Source organism: Haliotis rufescens, unplaced genomic scaffold, assembly GCF_023055435.1.
Source record: "Haliotis rufescens isolate VD_foot unplaced genomic scaffold, xgHalRufe1.0.p SCAF_5, whole genome shotgun sequence".
NCBI lineage: Eukaryota > Metazoa > Mollusca > Gastropoda > Lepetellida > Haliotidae > Haliotis > Haliotis rufescens.
In genome coordinates, this window is record NW_025964223.1 from 9,977,911 (window position 1) to 10,001,678 (window position 23,768).

At 38.9% G+C, this 23,768-nt stretch overlaps 1 protein-coding gene across 1 annotated transcript; it reads left to right on the forward strand.

Moving 5' to 3' along the window:
* The first annotated feature begins 565 nt into the window (after positions 1-565).
* LOC124150638 (organic cation transporter protein-like) lies at positions 566-22,795 on the forward strand. Its single transcript, XM_048383818.1, has 12 exons — positions 566-854; positions 4,987-5,064; positions 6,396-6,622; positions 7,087-7,190; positions 11,241-11,395; positions 17,058-17,141; positions 18,907-19,072; positions 19,452-19,670; positions 20,195-20,421; positions 21,635-21,816; positions 22,105-22,256; positions 22,681-22,795. Exons 1-12 carry the CDS (start codon positions 566-568, stop codon positions 22,793-22,795), a joined length of 1,998 nt encoding a protein of 665 aa, XP_048239775.1.
* The last annotated feature ends 973 nt before the right edge of the window (positions 22,796-23,768 follow it).

The following is a 23,768-nucleotide window of genomic DNA, read 5'->3' on the forward strand; positions in this document are numbered from 1 at the left end:
AAGTCATGAAGTCATGAAGAAAATTTGCATCCGGATACCTTCCGGAAACCTTCCAGATGCCTTCCAGATGCCTTCAACAACCTTCAAATTGCTTGGTATTTTCAAGTTAATTTTTTTATGTGTTTCAGACTTAAGTGAACAAAATGCACCCCCCAAATTTTGACATTTCTTTTGGAAGGTTTCCGGAAGGTATCCGGGCCGGAAGACGGAAACCTACACTTTTTTTACTGTGTCAATGCCCAGGCCAAACAACCCCCTGATGTGAAACCTATCGTCACCCTGTGGGAATGCGACTTTAAAGCCCAGCAACGGACAGATCCAGCTTTGAGTGCTTACTTGCATGGACCACATTGTGACGACTTACCTGACCTGCTAGACCCTCATGAGGCCTTCTATGGTGGACGAACCAATGCCACCCAATTATACTACGAGGCCCAAGAAGGTGAAACCACCCAGTATGTCGATGTCTGTTCACTTTATCCCTACATTTGCAAGTATGGTACCTTTCTGAAAGGACACCCTACCCACTGCGACCATCCTCCTGTGGAGACCTTGTTTGATCTGCATGGCCTTATCCAAGGCCGTTTCCTACCCCCGGCACATCTCTACCATCCTCTACTACCATTCAGGTCGGTGGCTCTTTCCTTTGTGCCGCACTTGTGCCAAAACCCAGTTAGAGACGTCCTGTGAGCACATGGACGAAGAGAGGGCCTGGATGGGCACGTACACCACCCTAGAAGTCCAAGAAGCCATGAAGCAGTGTGGCTACATGGTGATTCAGATCTATGAAGCTTGGCATTTCGACACCTTTGACACGTCTGACCAAGAGACCCAGGAAGGAGGACTCTTTGCCTGTTATGTCGACCATTTTTTCAAGTTGAAGACGGAAAGAAGCGGATCGTGCCTTACCAGAAAAAGGGGTGGCTCATCATTGTTGATTTGCTGGGCGACAATGAAAAAGAAAAAGAAACGAGAGTGTTGCGGCGGTTCACCAAGAAAAGTCATCACCGAAACACATCTGTGTTGTACCTCACTCAGAATTTGTTTGCCCAATCACCACAACATCGCACCATAAGTCTGCATGCTCACTACATGGTCCTCTTTAAAAATCCGAGAGATGAATTGCAGATCGACAGTCTTGCTCGCCAGGTGTTTCCAGGCAAAGTTCTTTTTCTGCATGAAGCCTATGAAGACGCCACAAAAGAACCTTACACTTACCTGTTCTTGGACTTGTTTAAGCCCACCACGTTGCAAGACCATCGAGTACGTGCCTTCCTGTTTTTGTTGTGCTTTTTCTCCCATGGAACAGGCTGAGTTTTGGACCAATCAGGGAGCAGGGTTTCTGTGCCTCTCTTATAAAAAAAGAGCGAAGCCAAGCACACAGTCACAATCCTAGCACTGAATGAGAGATCAACCATGTCGTCTTGATACACCTGTATGAAGTGTCAGACTGACAGTAACAGTTACCTGTACTGCCCTGAAGTGACACGTAGCGAGTACCACACTCAAGGTCACCGCCACTATGTCTGTACGAATACAAAGATAAGCAGTCAAGATAAGCAGAAGACTCCCCCATGCTACAACTGCCAAGCCGTGGGCCATTTTGCTGCAGATTGCCCAGAACCTAGTCAAAAGAAGACTCCAGCAACACCGCCCACGTTGACACAAGTGACAAAAGTGCTCCATTTCATAGAAGACATGCATCACACAACTCCATGTAGCCCGTCACACCACGCCTAGGCAAAAGAAAACATGACGGAAGCCCCTCAAGAAAGTACCCTTCAAAGTGCCGTCGATGTCATCAGTCCGAGAAGGAGGAGGATGCAGAAGAAGATATATCATCTGAGCAAAGTGACTAACGCATGGCACATGCTGCTCAACTGTTTTTCCGGTTTCCAGTTTCCAGGTCGTTTGCAATTTTAAGAGGTTTTATTTTTGGTCTGTATAATAAATATTAAATATGTATATGAATAAACTAATTGCTTGTTCTTACATTTGGTGTGATGTCTTTTGAACAGATATTAGTGAAGTTTCTGCCCAGGAGGTTAAAGTACCGAAAATTAATTGTCCCCCTATGAGACACGTAATTCCTGTTATCATGCTTCCATGTGAGAATGATAAGATCTGATTGGTCCATGTGATCTTGATAAAATACTGCATACCCACACTAGAGGCTCATAAATTTCTCAGCGGGGGAATAGATCTCTCATATCCCCCCACGAGCACAACATGCTGCACATGCATTTCTGAAAGACCGAATAAATCCTTTATACCCGCTCCAAAGCTTGTGATATAAATGCTAACGCGGGACGTATATGGGATATTTGCAAGGAAGCACAGGCACCGTAAGTCCCCATGATGCCCAGTGAAGTGGCCTAGCTTTGGCTGCTTGCTGTAATGCTAAAATAAGTTTGACAAATTTATGTTCAAAGATATCATTGTATTCATGATTCACTTGTATATATATCAACTTGTTATCGACGCCATATGGCTACGTTGACACACATAATTATATGCACCACTTATATATGGTAATATTATCCTGACACCAGGTTAGTGTCCCTGTATAAATGTAACGTGTAGCCCAGGTATTGTTTCCCCTGGTAATTGACTGTCATATCCAATTGGATATTGCATTTAGGATCTACTTTTTTGATTGTTCGTCATCACGTGTGGACTTGTGTGTTGAATCAGTGCTTTATCATTTTCTTCAATTCTTGAAAGTTTGGTTGGTGGTCTTCAAGAACGATGAAGTTCGATGACGTGCTGAGGCAACTAGGGGAGTTTGGGACGTACCAGAAATGGCTGTATGTACTTCTGTGCCTACCAGCAATACCGGCGTCTCTCCAGATTATACAGGCAGTTGTGTTTCTATTTGCCGTTCCTGAACATAGGTATGTATATTGTTATATGGCAGTATATTTTATTATGTAACAACCACAAAATTTAAACTGTGTTACATTGTGTCGAGATTCGCTAGACGCTCTGTATTTGCATTGTTTTCAGTCAGTAATCAGTGAGTTATTTTAACGTGTTAATATTTAACATCACATTGGCAGTATTTAAGCAATATTATGAGGAGAAGCTATACATTAATACATATATTTAAACACAAATATCTGTCATAGAAGGACAGTACAATAACTAGAATACCACAGATTCGATTTAAAACTAGTTAAAAGCAGAAAGAATGGGTTAACAACACAAAAATGGGCTAGAGATCGTCAGTAACTAAAGGAAGATCACCATACTCGGGGTAATGGGGACTTACAGTGCCTTGCTACCTGCAGGAACCCCGGCAGGATTATAATCATCCCTGGCGGCAGTGTACCAGTTAGGCCAAAGATTAAAATGACGAATATACTACATTTAAAAGCCTGGCTGCCATAAATATACTTCGAATGATGTGGAACGTACATACCCTCTTAGGGGGACAATAATTTTAGCCTCCTTCAACCCCCCCTGATAGTACCACAACCAACAATCTAAGTTATTACTTTCCATTAACACTTTTTAAAACTCTACAGTTAGTACATCAAAATTTATGAATAAGTTCTATTTTCTTTTCGGTCTTCCTGTTGTTGAAGTGTCGATTCGAATCATAAAATTTAACAAAATAAAGAGGCAGTGTTGAACGTAAAGCAGATTATTAATGTGAAACAAGCCCTGTGTTGCACGCCATTTTGTCAGGGACTACAGCGATCTTAGCTACTTAAGATTGGTCCGGACCAATTGTAAGTTTCGATTGTAGCTTACAATGATCTTAGCATACAATCGCTTTGTGCAAGTGGATAGCGATTGTAGCCGAAGCCTAAGATCGCTTTGTGCAAGTGGACCCTTGTGATAAAGTCGTAGTGTTTTGTAAATCCCTGGGCAACCATTATGTGCTAGTAGCTACCATGGTCCGTATGTTATTGAGAGAAAAGTCAGTGATACTGACTATGATGTACAAACACCAGACCGTCATAAAGAACACAGCTTTGTCATGTCAATGTGATTAGAAAGTATTATGAAAGAAATGACAATGTACCTACTCGGTGTGTTGCTACTGTTTCACCTGTATATATTGTATTAGATTGTGATACTGATGAGAATTGTGACTTTGTTAAGTTTGAAGGTATTGCTGATAATGCTATCCATAAACTAAACAATTTTGAAGTTTTAGTTAACTTGGATGCTAAGTTATGTCATTTGTTATTTGAGCAAAAGGTTCAATTGTCAGCGTTGATTCAAGAGGTTACTCACTTGTTAATGGATGTACCTGGTCATAAATATTTAGTGTGTCATGATGTAGATGGAGGTGATGCTGTGAAACATCCCTACTGAATGAATTCAATCAAGCTTGAAGCTCTAAAGAAGGAGATTCAAATATATGCTGGATAATGACATTATGGAACCAAGTCATAGTGACTGGAGTTCACCTTGCATTATTGTGCCGAAGCCTGATGCTTGTTACCGATTTTGTACTGACATGAGACGTGTGAACTCTGTTTCTAAAACCGACTCTTATCCAATACCAAGAATCAATGACTGTATTGACAGAATCAGTCAAGCCAAGTACGTAATCAAGGTGGACCTATTGAAAGGGTATTGGCAGATTCCACTGACTGAGCACGCCAAGCTGGTATCAGACTCCAGATGAACTTTATTAATACAAATTGATACCATTTGGGCTCAAGTACGCTCCAGGCACCTTCCATCGTCTCAACAAATACAGAGAAATTACAGAGCATACGTTGACGATGTCATCAATCATTCCATGGAGTTGGACAAACACTTTCTTCGAGGGACTCACTGAAGCCATGTTGACTGTAATTGTAGTTAAAAGTTAATTTGCACAGGCACGTGTACATATTTTAGGTCATGTCATAGGCCACGGTCGGGTATGGCTCGTACCAACGAAGGAGAAATTTGTTTGGGACAGCAATTGTCAGGCTGCTTTTGAGAAAATTAAAGTCATTCTCCTGATTTCTCCTGTTCTCCCAGCACCTAACTTTGAAACATCTTTCACATTGGCAGTAGATGATCGTGACATTGGTGCTGGAGCTGTCCTGTTGCAGGAAGGTATCTCAGGCTTTGATCATCCTGTTTGTTATTATACAAGAAAATTTGACAACCATCAGAGAAATTATTCGACCATTGAAAAAGAAACACTATTCAAGTGTACACTGATCACAATCCACAATGACTTTTCCTTAATACAATGAAGAACGAAAACCAATGCCTGATACGCTGGAGCCTGTCTTTGCATGACTTTGATGTAGACATCAAGCATATCAAAGGCAAGGACAACGTTATTGCTGATGCGATGTCTCGAGTTGGATGAATGTGATCAGTTCTGACTCCAAACATGATTTGCATTTTTTGTAAACATTTCTCATTGTTATCATGGACATGTATAATGTCTATTATTATGTAACGTACTTTGAACTTTTATTAGCAAAGGAAGTTCTAACTATGTTCAAACATTCTTTCTCTGAAGGAGAGTGTTACATGGCAGTGTATTTTTTGTTGAAAAATCATTGTGTTTTGGACAGTGATTAGTTGTCAGGAATGTAGTACTATTTAATGTAAGCAGTCGTCAGGAAGTTACTTCATTTAGATGCTGGCGTGATATGCAAACTTCCGGAGTACCGTAGACTGTGATAGTGTGTTATAGAAACATGGAGAATATTCTTTGTTATGAGGGAAGCTAGTTGGACAGTGTCTTAGGGGACAAGAGCATGCCTCTCGCATCTCTCACGCATTTCATCACATCAAGACCTGATTTCGTGTGAGGGTCACTCATCACCCCTGATTCCCTGCCATTGTCACAGACTTTTACTGTCACCATTGCATTTTTGTATTTGACACTGACCACTGACATATCATATACTGTCATTGAATATTGTACTCCAACTCTATTGTGTACTACCATTGTAATTAATGTGCAGTAATTTGCATTGATTTGTAAACTTTGTGAATTTTGTAATACTTTTGTTGATTGTATTCCACTTGTTGGTTGTTTGTTGGTTTCTCACAAGGTACTCTTACGTTCAGATTTCTGCGTTAACATTCTGTTACAATTTGGAAATCGAAATGTAACAATATACTGGACTATTGATACTAATTTCTCTTTAAACACACCGACACATCATAATATTGTACAATTATATGTCAATGCTTAAATCAAAATCGGATATAACTATTTCAATAAGGTAGTAAGGCTGCGTATTTTCGTCATAGTACCCTGTATTATGTTCGCATTTTTTCTGCTCATGGTTGATAAAAACATGTATATGTTATATACATGTATGTATGCCCCAAATTTGATTCCTGACATGCCACCGTTAAAACGCTGTACGTTTACGTTTACGTTTACTATGTTATTTCCAATGGCAGGTGCGCTATTCCAGGATTTGCCAATGACACCTACGAAATTCAGAATGAGTTTCACGAACAACTCGTAAACCGCTCCATTCCCATGACATCTGGTAACTATGGTGAGGAAAAGTATTCCCGCTGCCAACTGTATCTACAAACCAATGCCTCCAATGTTTGGTCTTCCGCAAGAAATATCTCAGAACCATGTAATGCCTGGGTGTACGATCAATCACAGTTCATATCCACGGCTTCAGAGACGGTGAGTTGTAAATAAATAAGCAAACTGCAGATTATTTACATTCAGGTGGTTTTCTTTGGAATCTAATATCATTTCCACAATATTTACATAAATCTATCAGAAAAAATATGAAACCAGCATTTCTCCGAAAGATATTAGACATAAGTGCAATTTATATATCCGCCATATTGTGACATGACCTGAAATGAAATTGGTTTCATCAATGTGTGCAAGAGTATTGCACTTCCGTGTATGGCTGCTTCAACTCGTCAGGACTATTCGATTGTTTTGGTACTAGCCTACTGAGATATCATGTCTCAGTTTAACATGGACTCCCCACTCAGACACATAATACCGACTCCGAGCCTTTTATTAAACCCTTGACAAGGTCCATTACCTTCTGCGACTAATAACGAACTTATTCCCAAAATTTAAATGTCCATACGACGCATCTTCTACGGCCGATTGAACTGTATAATTTCCAGATGGATTTTGTTTGCGAGAAAAAGGCCTACGTGAGTCATGCCAAAATGCTGGCTATGTTTGGTCATTTGGTTGGAGGTGTCATCGTCGGACAATTGTCAGACATGTGAGTACCCATGATCATCTAACAATGCATGTCTTTGCAATGAAATCATCTCCTACTCAGAAACGACGGGGCATACGAAGCTGAAACAGTGACACTTCACACGTATCTTCCTACCAGTGACAGCACACAAATGGTTTTAATAATCGACTCCACGTCACTCACATTGCTAAGACCTATTTATGACCATCACTCAGCCAATTTTATTCAAAACGAGTTGCGAACATTATAATCATCAGTGAAGCTGATGACGACCTAATGTGTTTTAGAGTTTCAAAATAACTTTCAATCATAAAGGCCAGCTTTATTAATTATCAAGTAACTTGCAGTCTGTTGCAGCTACAAACAATCAAAATACCTTTCAGTTAAACTTGTTTTTGGTGAAAAATTATTTTCAGAAGTAAACATAGACATGACGATCCGAGTTAGAATTGATCTTCAGCACCTCATGCTTGTCGTAAGAGGACCAAAGGGATCGGGTGGTCAGGCTCTCTTAGTTGGGTGATGCATGTCATCGTATGCGAAGATGGCTGTGCATGATGTCAATCACTGGATTGGCTGGTTCAGACTCGATTATACTGATACCGGCGTCAAATAGCTGAAATAATGCTGAGTGCGACGTTAAACAACAATAAAAAGCAAGCAGTACAAATTTAAGAACCAGTAGATCCACCCAGTCATGGAGATGGCGGAGCAGGTAGACTGGTTACTTATGCAAACTTTTTTATGTTGGGATAGCCTGACGGGAAAGATAAAGTATCAATCCGCACAGTGCAATGACATACATTGGATGTAATGTATGGCTGTTTATTTTGTCTGAAAATGATTATTGTTTGATTACTGTTAATTTATAAAATGTAGAAGTAGCATCTATGGTTCATGCTTCATAAGTCATGATTAACGATCTTAGCGAGTTGATGCTCATTAATTCTAACATATATGTATTTTACAGTTTGGAAACTTATAGTACCTTTGTTACTGAGGATATTAATTATAATAACCTATTATAGCTAAAATGGATTATCATAAAATCACTATCACAACATTTTTATCTTATGTTTGTAATGTACCAAGGAAGAGTGAGTGAGTGAGTTGCGTTTAACGCTGCTTTTAACAGTATTCCTGTCATATCACGGCGTGCCAGCTTAATGTGGGAGGAAAGCCCGAAGTGATGCAGGTCTCAGACGTTTACCGCTTCGGTGAAACCAACGACCATGGGTATGGTGCTGGCAAACCTAGAAACATAATCTGGGCGAACCGGGATTCGAGCCCACAATAATAGGTTTCTGGCGTGCCCAAGGGACGCAACTCTGAACAGCGAATTGCGGCGCCTTAGACGACTGGGCCACCCGTACCCCCGTAAAAGGAAGAACAAATGACAAACAATATAACATTGACTATTTAGGTAGTGGTGTTCTTCAGCTATTTCAGCTTGTATGCGGTCACATCGATAGTATTTCAGCCATATCGAACCTGCATCACTTCGGGCTTTCCTCCCACGTTACGCTGACACGCCGCGATATAACTGGAATATTGTTAAAAGCGGCGTTAAACCCAACTCACTCACTCACTCTCCCACTCAGCCATATCGTGAAAATGTAATAAATCATTAAAAGTAGATATAAGTCATGCACATTCCAAATTACATTTTTATCTGTATACATAATGCTAGACATAAACATGACGCAGGAGTGATAACAACCAGACATTATTCATAATACACATAGAAATATTCCATAACATATCCTGGATATCCCTGCTTGAACAAAGAACCAAAGCTATATTCGGTACAACTGTTTGTATCTGCAGCCTCAGATAGCAGGGAAACCGATCAAAGGTCACATTATCCATTAGGTAATTCCATTGAAGAAGCATACTTGTATTGGACATAAATGCTGAAGACAGTTTGAAGAACATTTCAGGAAATTAACGTTTTAATAATATTTCACACACCCGATATAAACAAATCGAAAACAGGATTTAGCTGCATTGACTTATACATCATTCATATTTTCCTTTGTTATAGCAGAACCATTCTTATTCGATGGTTAAAACATTGAAGTTATGGCTAAATATACATTCATATTAATTACTATAACTGTTATTCCTAAATTGGACGTATTCGGCGTCAAATCTACATGTGTAACAAGGCCGACAAAATAATTATTTGGGCATTGAACTCAATACATGCTGTGGCTGAAACCACTGACAATCATTTGTCAATGTTAATCTCATGATCATATACTTAATTCATCAGATAATTTGTTTTTCTTCAATCTACTGACCTGATCATATGAAATCATCTTTTAAGTTTCAGTGATAAAATTAATGATTTATTGACGTAAAGGGGGGCCTGGCCCATTAGATATACAGAGGAAAGTGTTTAGTACATCCAGCTAAAGCGCAGAGTATCAGCTAGTATAGGATACAACACACATCATGCTGTTAAATAATTAATTATAATATGCATAAATAATGCAATCAACAATTATGCACGGTATTAACACTTCCTTAAAAAAACTGCTACTGTAATTAATTTTCAATACGTCAGATTTTCTACAAAACAACATTGGAAGCGTTGCATTGCTGGGAATTGGGCAATAGTACTTGGGAAGATTAGAATTCCTTAAATTAGAAACAAAAGCAATACTCGATTGTATCTCAAATGGATACAGCTACTGGGGTATTGCTCGACGTAAAAAGGGAAGTTGAATATTGGAGAGTTGAAGTCATCCCTCTCGTCGTACAGTCTTCCGGAGAGTTTGTGCGTGCCTGGACATTTTTTCATAGATGTAAATATGAAACAGTTGGGATTCTCGCCTAACTGCCTTTTCCTCAAGTTCAACATATATGTTATCAATGAAGTCCAGCATTTCACATGTTGAAGACCATTTGATCATGAAAACAACTTCCATGTACTTTATCATTGCCAGCCATGTACCTACGATCTGTAGGACTCACCTGCAATTCCATCGCTTCACAAATTTTTAATGATATATGCATGTAATGTACCTTGATGAATGCATGTAATGTACCTTGATGAATGCATGAAATGTACCTTGATGAATGCATGTAATGTACCTTGATGAATGCATGTAATGTACCTTGATGAATGCATGTAATGTACCTTGATGAATGCATGTAATGTACCTTGATGAATGCATAATGCATGTAATGTACCTTGATGAATGCATGTAATATACCTTGATGAATGCATGTAATGTACCTTGATGAATGCATGTAATGTACCTTGACGAATGCATGTAATGTACCTTGATGTTTTAATGTACCTTGATGAATGCATGTAATGTACCTTGATGAATGTATGTAATGTACCTTGATGAATGCATGTAATGTACCTTGATGTTTTAATGTACCTTGATGAATGCATGTAATGTACCTTGATGAATGCATGTAATGTACCTTGATGAATGCATAATGCATGTAATGTACCTTGATGAATGCATGTAATGTACCTTGATGAATGCATGTAATATACCTTGATGAATGCATGTAATGTACCTTGATGAATGCATGTAATGTACCTTGATGAATGCATGTAATGTAATGTACCTTGATGAATGCATGTAATGTACCTGGATGAATGCATGTAATGTACCTTGATGAATGCATGCAATGTACCTTGATGAATGCATGCAATGCCCCCAAGTAGTAATGCATTATACCTTGATGGTTTATTATGTGACTATTATAACCTATAAAGCCTATAAAACACAATAAAAGTCTTTTCATTTATTTATCTTATATTTATGAGGTGTCTGCCAAATTGGATAAGATCGGAACTAATAAATTTTATCACTTGGATAACAACAAGCCTTGGGGAGTGGGACAACTCAACCGTGGCATTTGTGATTTTAAGGTATCTGACAAATGGGATTTCAAATGACCTTCAAATGACCTTCAAATGACATTTGCTTTCATTTGTGACAAATTGTCTTCAACCTCTGAATATATGGATGTAACTATACCTGGGGCCATCACGTTTGAGCCATTATTGAGAATGCTGTTTCTGTTATGTTTTGTTTTCTCCAGGTTTGGAAGACGACCGATAATAATCACCACCATGTTCATAATGGTGCTGTGCAGCATCTGTCTGGTGTGGTCCTACTCAGCCCCTGTGGTCCTCTTCCTTGAATTCGTCATCCACGCCTGCAGCATGAGCAGATATGTCGCATGCTTTGTATTTGGTAAGCCTTTGAGTTAATTTCATTTCCTATATTGATTCATAGTATCACCATGTTCTTTTGTGAGTGAGTGAGTGAGTGAGTTAATGCTTTACGTCACATCGGCAATATTCCAGCCATATCGTGACGAAAAATGTGACAATTTGAATACATACATTTTTAACTAAATTATAACCTGTCATCGATGGACAGTAAAATTACTAGAATATCACAGTTTATTATTTAAAACTAGCATACAACTATAAAAAAGATAGCACTAGAAATTACGGTACAATATAAAAAAGGGCTATAGATCGCCAGCAGCTGAAGGTAGATCACCATGCTAGGGTCCATGGGGACTTACAGTACTTTTGCTACCTGCATGGACCCCAGCCGGATTTACATCATCCCTTCCGCTGTTGGCGATTAATGACAAATGTAGCCAGAATAAATGAACATATATTCTACGATTAAAATTGTGGTGAAAAAAACATTACTTTGAATGACGTGGTCTGACATACCCTCTCAGGGGGACAATCATTTTACACTACTTCAACCCCCATCAAGGGTAAAGCCACAAACAATCTCAGTTAACAATTTTTCCGCTACCAATACTAAAATATGTATTATTTACAGAACATAGCATCAAAATTTATGTAATAATTCTATTTCTTTTAAAAACCCAATAATTAAATGACTACTCACGTGATTAAAAAGATCCTTTAGCGATGAAACTTTGAAATACTTATCCCTTGTGATGGAAAAATCAACACAGTCAAGCAGGACATGCTTGACCGTGATTCTCTCATCACAAGGGATGCAAAATGGAGGATCTTCACCTTTTAAAATATATTCATGAGTGTACCTTGAATGGCCAATACGACATCGTCTTAAAATGACCTCTTCAAATCTGGACTGACAACCCAAGTAGGTGTAATCGATATTTGCTTTTATTGCATGTAATTTATTTATACCCACTTGGGCGTCCCACTTCTTCTGCATCAGATCTTTGATGTAAGATCTAATGACAGGTTTATAATCACTGTATGGTAGCAGAAGTGGTGTCACAGATTTGTTGAGAGCTGCTTTTGCAGCAGCATCAGCCATTGTATTACCAACAATTCCAACATGGCTGGGTAACCAACAAAAAACGATGTCATATTGGCCAGTCGCAAGGTTATTATGTAGTTCTATGATATCGAGTAAAACGGGATGCTGACACGAATTATTTCTAATAGCCTGAAGACAGGATAAGGAGTCTGAAAATATAATGAATTCTTTATGTTTAGATTGTTTATTTATATATTCTAAAGCAGTTAATATTGCTTTTGATTCAGCTGTAAAAATTGAAGATTCATCCGGAAATCTAGTTGATATAGTTCTGGATCCAATGACGGTGGCGCTGGCAACAGCATCACCGTCCTTGGATCCATCAGTAAAAATAGATTTATAAGTATCATAGTCACACCTTAACTGATTGTATTCTTGTTGATATTGTAATTGATTAGTGTCAGACTTCTTTAGTTTGGATAAGGTAATATCCACCTGTGGCTTTACCAATTGCCAAGGAGGAGACGAAAGCTGGCGGAAAGGAGATATAATTTCAAGTTTAATATCGGCAGCAGAAATGAAAGGTTTTATTCTTATTCCGAGAGGCGGAATAAGAGAGGACTTCTTACCGTACAGATCCTCATAAAGAGGATTAAATACACAACTGTATGCAGGGTTAGACTGATTAGAATATAATTTTGTGATGTACTGTAGAGATAGTTTGATACGGCGTTGTTTCAGGGATGGCTCATCGGCCTCAACATATAGACTGTCAATCGGAGAAGTTCTGAAAGATCCAAGGCAAAGCCTCAGACCCTGATGATGTATGGGATCAAGTAATTTAAGATTACTTTTACAGGCTCCACCATAGATGATGGAGCCATAATCGAGCTTAGAACGGACAAGTGATCTATATAAGTGAAGGAGGGTCGTTTGATCACCTCCCCACTTGGAATTAGAAACAACCTTTAATAAATCTAGTGCCTTCAGACATTTAGCTTTCAAATATTTAATATGTGGTAAAAAGGTAAGGTGATGATCAAAAATAATTCCTAAAAATTTAGCTTCTTTGACAACTTTAATTGGTCTTCCAGCTAGATGTAAATCAGGGTCCTTATGCGGTTTATATTTTCGACAGAAATGAATACAATTTGTTTTAGATTTAGAAAACTTGAATCCGTTCTGCTCTGCCCAAACATTGATTTATTCAGACAAAGTTGCAATTGTCTCTCAATCGTGTGCATATTTTTACCCCGACATGATACATTAAAATCGTCAACAAACAAAAACCCGTCAATAGAGTCATTTAAAACCTTAGCTAAACTGTTAATTTTTATGCTAAACAACGTTACCGATAATATGCTACCTTGTGGGACACCTTGATCTTGATCGTAAAAATCAGACAAGGTGGATCCCACACGAACCTGGAAATTTCTATCTGTTAAAAATTGAGACACAAAATTTGGCAAACGCCCTCTCAAACCCATGTCATAAAGATCTTTTAAAATTCCATGTTTCTAGGTGGTATCATACGCTTTTTCTAGATCGAAAAATATTGATACCGCATGTTGTTTATTTATTAAAGCATTTTTCACAAATGTTTCCAGTCTAACCAAATGGTCAACTGTACTTCTATTTTTTCTAAAACCACATTGAATATTTGTTAAAAGAGTATTAGTTTCTAAATACCATATAAGTCGGTTATTTACAATTCTTTCCATGGTCTTACAGACACAGCTAGTAAGCGATATCGGCCTATAATTGGAAGGATCAGTATGATCACGGCCAGGTTTTGGAATTGGAATAACAACGGCATTTCGCCACGATGAAGGGAAATTCCCAGTTGTCCAGATGTGATCAAAAATAGTCAATAAAGTTTCTAAGCATGACTCGGGTAAATGTTTGAGTAACTGATAATGAATATTATCAGCACCCGTGGCAGTATCATGAGCTTGCCCAAGGGCGGTATGCAGCTCATGGATGGAGAAAACTTCGTTGTAATCCTCTCCATTATTAGAATTAAAATTAATTTTCTTTTTTTCTTGTTGGTCTTTAAATTTTTGAAAATTCGGTGCATAATTTGATGAGGAAGAATGTTGAGCAAGGGTTTCTCCCAATTTATTCGCTATATCTCTTTTATCGGTTAATAATGTGTCACCATCCTTAAAATGATGAACACTAGATTTTGAACCTTTGCCCTTAATCCTTTGTACCATATTCCAAACCTTAGATATTGGAGTACGGGAATTTATTTTCGAGACATAGCTTTGCCAAGATTGGCGTTTATTCTGTTTAAATGCTCGACGAGCTTTAGCATTTAACATTTTAAATTTATTTAAATTATGGACAGTTGGGTGGCGTCGAAAATATTTCTCTGCCTTTTTTCTCACTTTTCTAGCCTGTTTACATTCGAGGTTAAACCATTGTTTACGTATATGTGGAATTGTAGAGGATTTAGGTATGCATTCGTCAGCAATTCTATTTAAAACATCAGAAAAATCCTGAATAGGATCGTCAGCATCAGTAAAACATTCGGGTTTTATTTCAGTTTGGCACATTGTTTGAAACAAAGACCAGTTGGCCTTTGTAAAATTCCATCGTGTAGAAGGAGGAACATCAGACGGATTTACAGCTGATAGGATAGTTGGGAAGTGGTCACTTCCACAAAGATCATTGTGGACAGACCAATCGAAATCATTGAGCAGATTAGAATCAGTAAGGGACAAATCCAATGAAGAGTAAGTCCCAGTTGCTGGATGCAGATAAGTGTGTGCATCATCATTAAAGATACACAGATCATTATTTATTATAAAATCTTCAAGTACTTTACCTTTAGCATTTGTGTTTGTACCACCCAAGAGTGGATTGTGTCCATTCAAATCACCCATGATTATACATGGCTTTGGGAGCTGATCGTAGAGATTTTGAAGTTCAGACTGCTGGAGAGCTGACGACGGTGGAATATAAAGAGAGCACAGTGTAAATGCAATGTGCAGAGTAAGTCGCACTGCAACGGCTTGCAGATTAGTATTAAGCACAACAGGACTGTGTATAACATTCTGTCGCACAATGATTGAAGATCCTCCTGAGGCTCTATTACCTGGAGGAGAAAACGAATGATACGCATTAAACTGACGTAAGTTAAATTGGTCTGTCTGCTTTAAATATGTCTCTTGTAAGCAGAATGCTGATGGATTAAAATCTTGGACTAATAGATGTAATTCATTAAAATTAGTCTTTAATCCTCTACAATTCCACTGTACTATATTTGTTGTAAACACTATCTTTTAGGGGGATTGACAGGGGACCTACCCCTCACCTTCCTTGAGGGCGACAAGCTATGTGCCCTGTGATGGCTCGTGTCGGACACATCCATGTCCTCAAGTGATCCAAACTTGTTAAATAGCTGGATCTTGTTTTCTGCCCCTTTCGAGGCCCTGCCACTCTGATACCTTTTAGATTGTTCGGTTCTTGGTTTTGGTTTGTTCGTTGAAATTTGTTTGACATTTGTTTCTGATTTAGACTGTTCAGACACTATTTTTGATGATTGGTCTGCATCCATATGACAAGGTGTCATTGATTGAGTGAATACCTGTGAGGTTTGGGAGGTAGAGTTTACTTGTAGTTGTCTCACCTGCATTTCTGTAGATAATAACGTTGGGCCAGAGGTTTTGGCCCACGTGTAATCAGTCTGGCAAGCTATGGATTGACATGAAACATGTTTAGTCGTGGTAGAAACCTGCAGAGAAGCAGAAACAGCAGAAGAATATGTCGGACCTGCTTGTTCCTGAGCAATAACAACCTTTTTTGCATCGAAAAAAGATATATTACGTTCATGCTTTATCTTTGATATTTTGGACTGTAGTTTCCACGTAGGACAGTCTTTCGAAGAAGAAGGATGGTTGCCTGAACAGTTGACACAGCTAGTTGGTTTGTTACACAGATTACTATCATCGCATGTCCCAGCACACCGATAACATGCAGCTGGATTATGGCAAGATTTCGAGCCATGGCCATATTTTTGGCAAGTGTAGCACCTTAAGGGATTTGGGATAAAAGTATCCACTCTTAAGTTGCAATAACCAGCTTTCAGCGAGTCTGGACGAATCGGGAGACAAAAAGTAAACAGATAAGTGTTTGTTTTTGTGATTTCGTTATTTCTTTTTGCGGTAAAACGTTTTACAGCAGTAACTCCCTGGGAGTGTAATTCATTCACAATTTCAGTTTCTGTCATATCACAAAGGCATCGTACAATATCACGAACGATGCCTTTACTACTATTCAGTGTCCTGTGAGGGGATACCTCCACAGGAACATTAGCTAGAGATTTGGTGGACAGAAGAATTTGGGATTGTATTTGTTTTTTGCATTGGATCAATAGAGATCCAGATCGCAATTTCTTTATTTCCTTGACTTCACCAACTAAACCTTCAATACCCTTTGATATCGCAAATGGGTTCAGTTTGAGTGGATCACCATTCGGAGCAGACATGACGAGAAATCGAGACCAAGCATCAGGATTTACGAGTGTTCGAGGAGAATCTTCATCTCCAGAAGAGAGCGAATCATCTGATTCGTGTGAGCGTTTTTTTAGTGGTGGTGCCATGGTAGTATTAAATGTGTTTCACCCTCCTAGCTCCCCACCCACCATGGAGTGTCTACGTGGACGATGCCACACGTCTGTGGATCTCCAACAGACGGCACCAAGGATACCAGGAGGGTATACTCAAGCAGAAGTACTAATCAAAGATCAATAAATCCACCGGATTGGCCCATGAGCCACCGCCTTCTGGCACTGGCATCTAGGCAAATTTTGAATATATCAAATAGTACAAAATAACAATAGACATATATATTCACATAAAACAGTTCTGTCATAAACTGAAACAAGTCAATGATAGATATAAATTTCCAAGCCGGAATAGTGAGAACAGTGAGCAAAATGGAAGGCGCTCAGGGCTTGGCATGACCAGCCGATTGATAAGACCGGGCCCATCTTACCACCCGTCTAGGCGAAGTAAGGGTCAAAGTGGTGTATTGGGCAAAGGAACACTATTCCTGGAACCAGTGCCCTCAACCACCAGACTCCCGTCCTCCGCCGACACAGGGACGCAACCCACGGCAAACGGGCTGCCCACTTTGGTCGCCTCTTACGACCAGCAATGGGGTGCTGTGGAAGTATTCTACCCCGGTTCCACACGGGGGAAGAGCTATAAGCGCTACCCAGCACTCACCACGAGGAGGTTGCTCTTCACGAGTGCCTGTTCTTTTGTGAATTTATGTCATCTCAAAGTATATGTACTATAACAGAGAGAGCGACCGAGGATAATCTATTGGCGTTCTCTTTGGCAGTGATGTTCCGTCTTGTGGTTGGTGCCTGGGCATTTAAGCAAAGTAAAATCAAGTTATGAAACATATTGGAGGATACTATATTTAAAAACAATTGATGAAACATATTTGAGCATAACAATATCATTAATACAGTTTAAAACACGGGCCACCAGTAACCAAAGCTAGGCCACCTCGCTGGGGATCATGGGGACTTACAGAACCTCTGCTTCCTGCATGATACCCAGCAGGGCAAACAGGCTGCCCAATTTGGTCATCTTTTACGAATCTGGTATGAACCCATGTGACGTCTTAGTACAGCTGTTCATAAAGGAAAGCAGACATACCCTGAACAGTTTCTTGCTGACGTAATGTGTTTGGTTCTTGCACAAATGGTAACGAAACAGTACCTTATCAGTGTCAATGTATAGTTCGACAGAATTGGACCCATCGGCATCGAAAGTATCTATGTGAGTTGTCTTAGGCAAGCCTTGTATGGTCTTCAAGCAAAATCTCCACAGCAATTATTTCATCTTTTCTCAGACGAAAAACGAAACTTGGTAAAGGCACCATGATGATGAATTTTGCACTCAGAGGAAGATTGTTTATCCCTTTATTTCACAGCCTGCCCTCTGCAGAGACATAACAGTGGATTTCGTTTTTGAGCATGTAATGATGGCCCTGTACATGCTGCTGAAGAGAGATCCCATAGAGATATGTTGATGTAACTTCCACAGGACTCTGGAGTGCCATACCTTTTTGAAAGCTTTCAAACTGTCTAAGAATGCCACTTTGGTTTCATTCCCTCTTTCCAGAAAAAGTTGCTTCGTGTCATGAACCAAGAACGAGGCGTGGCAAGAAAAGCTCTTGTAAAATCCACACTGTTTGTTTGTTCTTCAACGTCGCACTAAGCAGTATTCCAGCTATATGACGGCGGTCGGTAAACAATCGTGGCTGGACCAGACAATCCAGTGACTGACATCATGATACGATGACATGTATCTTACAAGTCAACGAGTCTGACCACACGATCCCGTCAGTCGCCCCTCACAAGAGTAATCGCCTTTCATGGCAAACAGCAAACAATCAAACAAAAGAAACAAAACACAGTCAGTGCAAATATTAGTCTGTTATAATACTTGATTTGTATGGAACAGGCATGGAGATAGTCGGCCCCTCTAAGCGAATGTGGGCAGGTGTTGCTATGAACCTCTTCTGGAGTGCGGGAAACATGATCACAGCTCTCACGGCCTATCTCTTCAGGGACTGGAAGACTCGACAGCTGATTGTCAGTGTCCCGGCGGTTGTCTTTGCCTATTTATTGTAAGTATTGAAATTTGGTGTGCATACACATGAATCACATACATAAAGATTGAAAGTATGCAATGTTTATGGAACTTTGCAGTGAAACAGTAGAAATGCTATTGTTGATACCTCATCGGAATAATATTGACGTAAACAAAAAAAAATATGATGGATCTTTTCCATTTTTAGTGTACATGAACGAATAACAATAACTTAAGTTTCAAACGTATATCTATTTTACTAAATATGAACATAAACGTTAGCTTCACTACCTTCGTTTAATACTTAATTGGTTACTGACATATATTGTGCATTTACAAGTATTACGAGTTGTTCCTAACTTCATAACCTCTGTCCATTTAGTTCTGAAAACCAGGTTTATATTTTTTCATCACAGTTTTATACCAGAGTCTCCAAGATGGCTTCTGAAACATGGCAAACGAGAAGAAGCTAAAGGGGTAGTTGCAAATATTGCGAAAAAGAACAAAGTACAAATAGATCCACAAATACTTGATGAGGTCGATATCCAAATGGAAGAGGTGATTCAAGAACCATTCTGGAATATTTTGAAGTCATCTGTGATGATGCGCCGACTGATGATCATCTGCTATATTTGGTACCTAAAATTCAGTTCCTAAAACATTAGTTCTGATCATAGGTTATACACAACATTACAGGAAAACTAGTTTTAAAAGTAAAGAAACACACTAGTAAAAGCAATTCAGCCAGTACAGGCAATAGTGAGTGAGTGAGTATGGTTTTACGCCGCTTTTAGCATTTTCCAGCAATATCACGGTGGGGGACACCAGAAATGGGCTTCACACATTGTACCCATGTTGGGAATCGAACCCGGGTCTTCGGCGTGAAGAGCGAACGCTTTAACCCTAGGCTACCCAACCGCCCAGTACAGGCAATAAGCACAATCATATAATGTGACCATAAGTGAAGGGTACTGTTTGCTTGTGTTTGAAGAGATTGTTAATAGTTATTACATTCCATTTGGATATGTTTTATATGACGTTAAACGTAAACATCTGTGTTTCTCTGTGTGTGCGAGTGAGCGAAAAGCCTGTAAATGTGGTACTAAATTAGCGACAAAAGTTAATAGTGAGAAAAAGATAGCTGTCATTGTTCTTGCAGGTTTGCAGTTGGAATGGGTTTCTATGGCCTCACCATGAACGTCACCAACCTTTCTGGTAGCATCTACCTCAACTTCCTCTTGTTCATCATCACAGAGGCTGTTGCATACATTTCTTGTTTTTTCCTAATGGATCGCATTGGTCGCAAGTTGCTGCTATGTATATCTTTGTCGCTTACAGGAGCAGCTTGCATTCTTCCTTTGGTTCCAGTACTAGTTTCAGATACACGTAAGTGTCATTACCAAAAATCACAAACGTGTTTATAAGCGTATGCATGAATAATGGACCTAAATTTAAGGTGTTATTTTGAAGAATGCACATATATGCACATGCATTGAACGTATTTATACAAGACGTACGAAGGAAACATATTCATCGTTCAACATGTTATCTATTTCGTCCATCACGAGGTAAGGGAATATACATTTATATAATATTTTATTGTCACATACAAGTCCTTCCTTGGTTGTACTTTAACGGCGCACTCAGAAATATTCCAGCTATATGACGGTGATCTGTAAATAATCGACTCAATACAGTGTTTGACATCATGAACATCTATCTACGCATGGTGCGGTGAAATGGTGTTTACATCGCTTCCATGATTCTTACACACACACATGCACACATAAGTACACTGACTCTGAGGCGACCAGTCCTTGTTTTGCGCTGCGCCAGACAGCATAACAACAAGTACCATCTTTTAACGTATATTGGTATGACGCATCAGTACTATCAACTTTTAGCTGGACACTAAAACCTGAATACATGTACATTCCTCTTTTGCTGAGAGATATAGTGCAGGGCCATGCAAACAAAACACCAAATCTCTGCCTCATACCTTAACTATATAATCCATCAAAGAAGGAATTTCTTATATTAAAAGAAAACATGTGAGACAAGTGTTACTAGCCCTTGTGGATTACCAATATTCGAATTTTTGCAATATCAGAAAGTAACAAACTTCAATCTGTCAAAATATTTAATGTAACCAATCTGTACACCACATTCATACACGACACACTTAAGGACAAAACGTCATTCCTTGATGCATTTGGAATTAGCAACTGAAGGTGACAATAAATATACATATATTTGCATCTCTCTATCTTCAAGGTTAGGACAGTTTGTCAAAAATAGACGCCATTGAGTTCTAGTCAGAAGCAAAACATATGTTCACCATCAAAACATACGTATGGAGTGCTGAACTTTCTCATTGATAAAATCAATGGGAAAATTGGGATTAGGACATTTAGACAAAATTGCACTCACCTCCCTGTCGACATGTTAATTCAAGGTTATGAATAGGAATTTCTTCTCGGATTGGCAAAATATAAAAGAAGAAGTGTAACTGAAGCTTCAGGTGTATCGATGATCTGATATTGTTCAATATACATGAAGGTCATATTGCTAATCCCACTCAACTGTTTCACTCCATTAGCGGACAAATTGGTCATCAACATCCTCGCCATTATCGGAAACACGTGTGCCTCTGCAGCCATATGTGCCGTCTTCACCGTCACAGCTGAGATCATGCCGACCACATCCAGGACATTTGGCATGTCTCTGAGTTCCTTGTCTGGTCGAGCTGGAAGTCTAGTTTCTCCCTACATTGTTAACTTGGTGAGGTTAAGGAAAATCATTTTGACTGTACACATTTCCTATTTATTTTTCAGGTCCAAAAAATGAAAAATTGCCCCAGGTGTTTCATAACTTTTCCAATAGGAGTAAAATGGGTACCTCTTCAACAACTGTGAATAACCTTTGGGACCATGTTTAACTTAATAATGTAATACTGGGGAACCGTGGACAACATAAAGATCATCTGTAGATAAACAAAGGCCCGTACTTCATACTTTGTTTTCCGTCATCATATGACCAAGAATAGTCACAAATATACACACATTTCAGACGATGTACATATCCGGACGTTTCAGCCAGATTCTCCCTATGTTGATATTTGGGGGTATCAGCATTCTGGCGGCCCTCTTGGCTCTTCTTCTCCCGGAAACGCTGTACAAGAATCTACCGGAAACCATCAAGGAAGCTGAGATACTCGGAACGTAAGTAGTATTATCACTTCAGTCTTTGTGTCAGGGACGTAGCAGACTCAATCTAAGATGTGGGTTATTAGTCAAATTGCGGTTTCAGTTATGTGAATTGTTGCTTGGTTTTGGTAAGTCTGTCATTTATCTGGGTTAAAATTAAATATTGTAAAACATTGAGTTTGGATTTGAATTTAATCATATATATGTAATCATATATGTAACGGATGCAAACGGATCACAGTGAAAATGTATTTGCAAACCGTAATTGTGTAAATGAGACATTAACATAATTACAACTTGCTTCCATTTGTATATCCAAATATAATCACGATCGTTAGATTGAATTGATATTGTCCGAAAGAGATGGAAATATAATGTATTATGAACATGTATCCAACTGAAATATTTATGTGTGAAGCTCCAGATTCGTTGCTTTCAGGAACGCGTTTGACGAGGACGCTACAGGTACATCTCCTACGCATGTTGAGCTGATTCCACTTGAGTCTTTGAGAGAAGACGCAGCTGAAGATTCTCACAATGTCCTACTTGCGTAATAACAAATACTCTGTAATTATTTACATGGTCATTTTAAACTAATGATGAAAGTCAATACCACGTAATGAACATATCAGAGAACCATTAGTAGAAATACCTACTGTATTCAGTTTGGAGATATCGAACGAAGATTCGATACCTATACGTATATCACAGGACCAAAGGCCGGATTTTACACCATTGAAACAAACGCAAATACAGTAGGAAATGTGTGTTATGACCGGATTTGCATATGTTTCCCGATATGCATGTCATATGTAGCTGCAGCACATGATCATCCTGTATTTCCGATGCACCAGCACCACTGTCATGATATGCAGACATGTCTAAGCCTGAGTTCCAAAGTTGAGACTCCAGTACATACTTGACCAGAGTATTTCCTATGCATTTATCGTAATTGTAATCGGTGCAAGCATTATTTTGTAAACTGCTTTGTAAGATTACTAGGGTTTGAAATATGGAAATTTCTTAGGTGGAGAAACATTTGTAAATTTGTAAAGTTTCAAATGGTTAAATGCCTAAGGAAGTTATGTATCATTCAGGATATCAAGTGTATGTATTTGATTACTTTGTATTTGCTCATTTTACCGGTACTCACGCAAGATGATATTATGTTTACAACATTTGAAATATTGGGTTCACGTTAACGTTATTTTCACATATTCTTGATGTCCTTTGCCATCCTATATAGCCCAGTTTTAACTTGTACCAAATCTACTGAAGAATTCTTTGTTTTTATTGTGAACTGGTTTGTTTTATACCTTAACTGTGATACATGACTTACTGTTTTACTGTCCTTTGTCGACGGATATATAATCATAATTAACTTGTTTTCATCGCAATATGGCTGCAATATTGCCGATGCGATGTAAAATTTTAACTCACTCACTCACTCACTCCTTTGCCATCCAGGCTCATATGATCTCACCAATGTCATGAGGCTAAGGGACTGTCTAAGCAAAACATTATTAT

What these genes read in the sequence shown, in the direction of transcription:
- LOC124150638 (XM_048383818.1), top strand. Translation starts at nt 566, where the DNA reads ATGGCCTTATCCAAGGCCGTTTCCTACCCCCGGCACATCTCTACCATC. An exon ending in TATCCACGGCTTCAGAGACG is followed by an intron (nt 6,623 to 7,086) that starts GTGAGTTGTAAA and finishes TATAATTTCCAG; the next exon opens with ATGGATTTTGTTTGCGAGAA. An exon ending in GTTGTCTTTGCCTATTTATT is followed by an intron (nt 19,073 to 19,451) that starts GTAAGTATTGAA and finishes TTTTCATCACAG; the next exon opens with TTTTATACCAGAGTCTCCAA.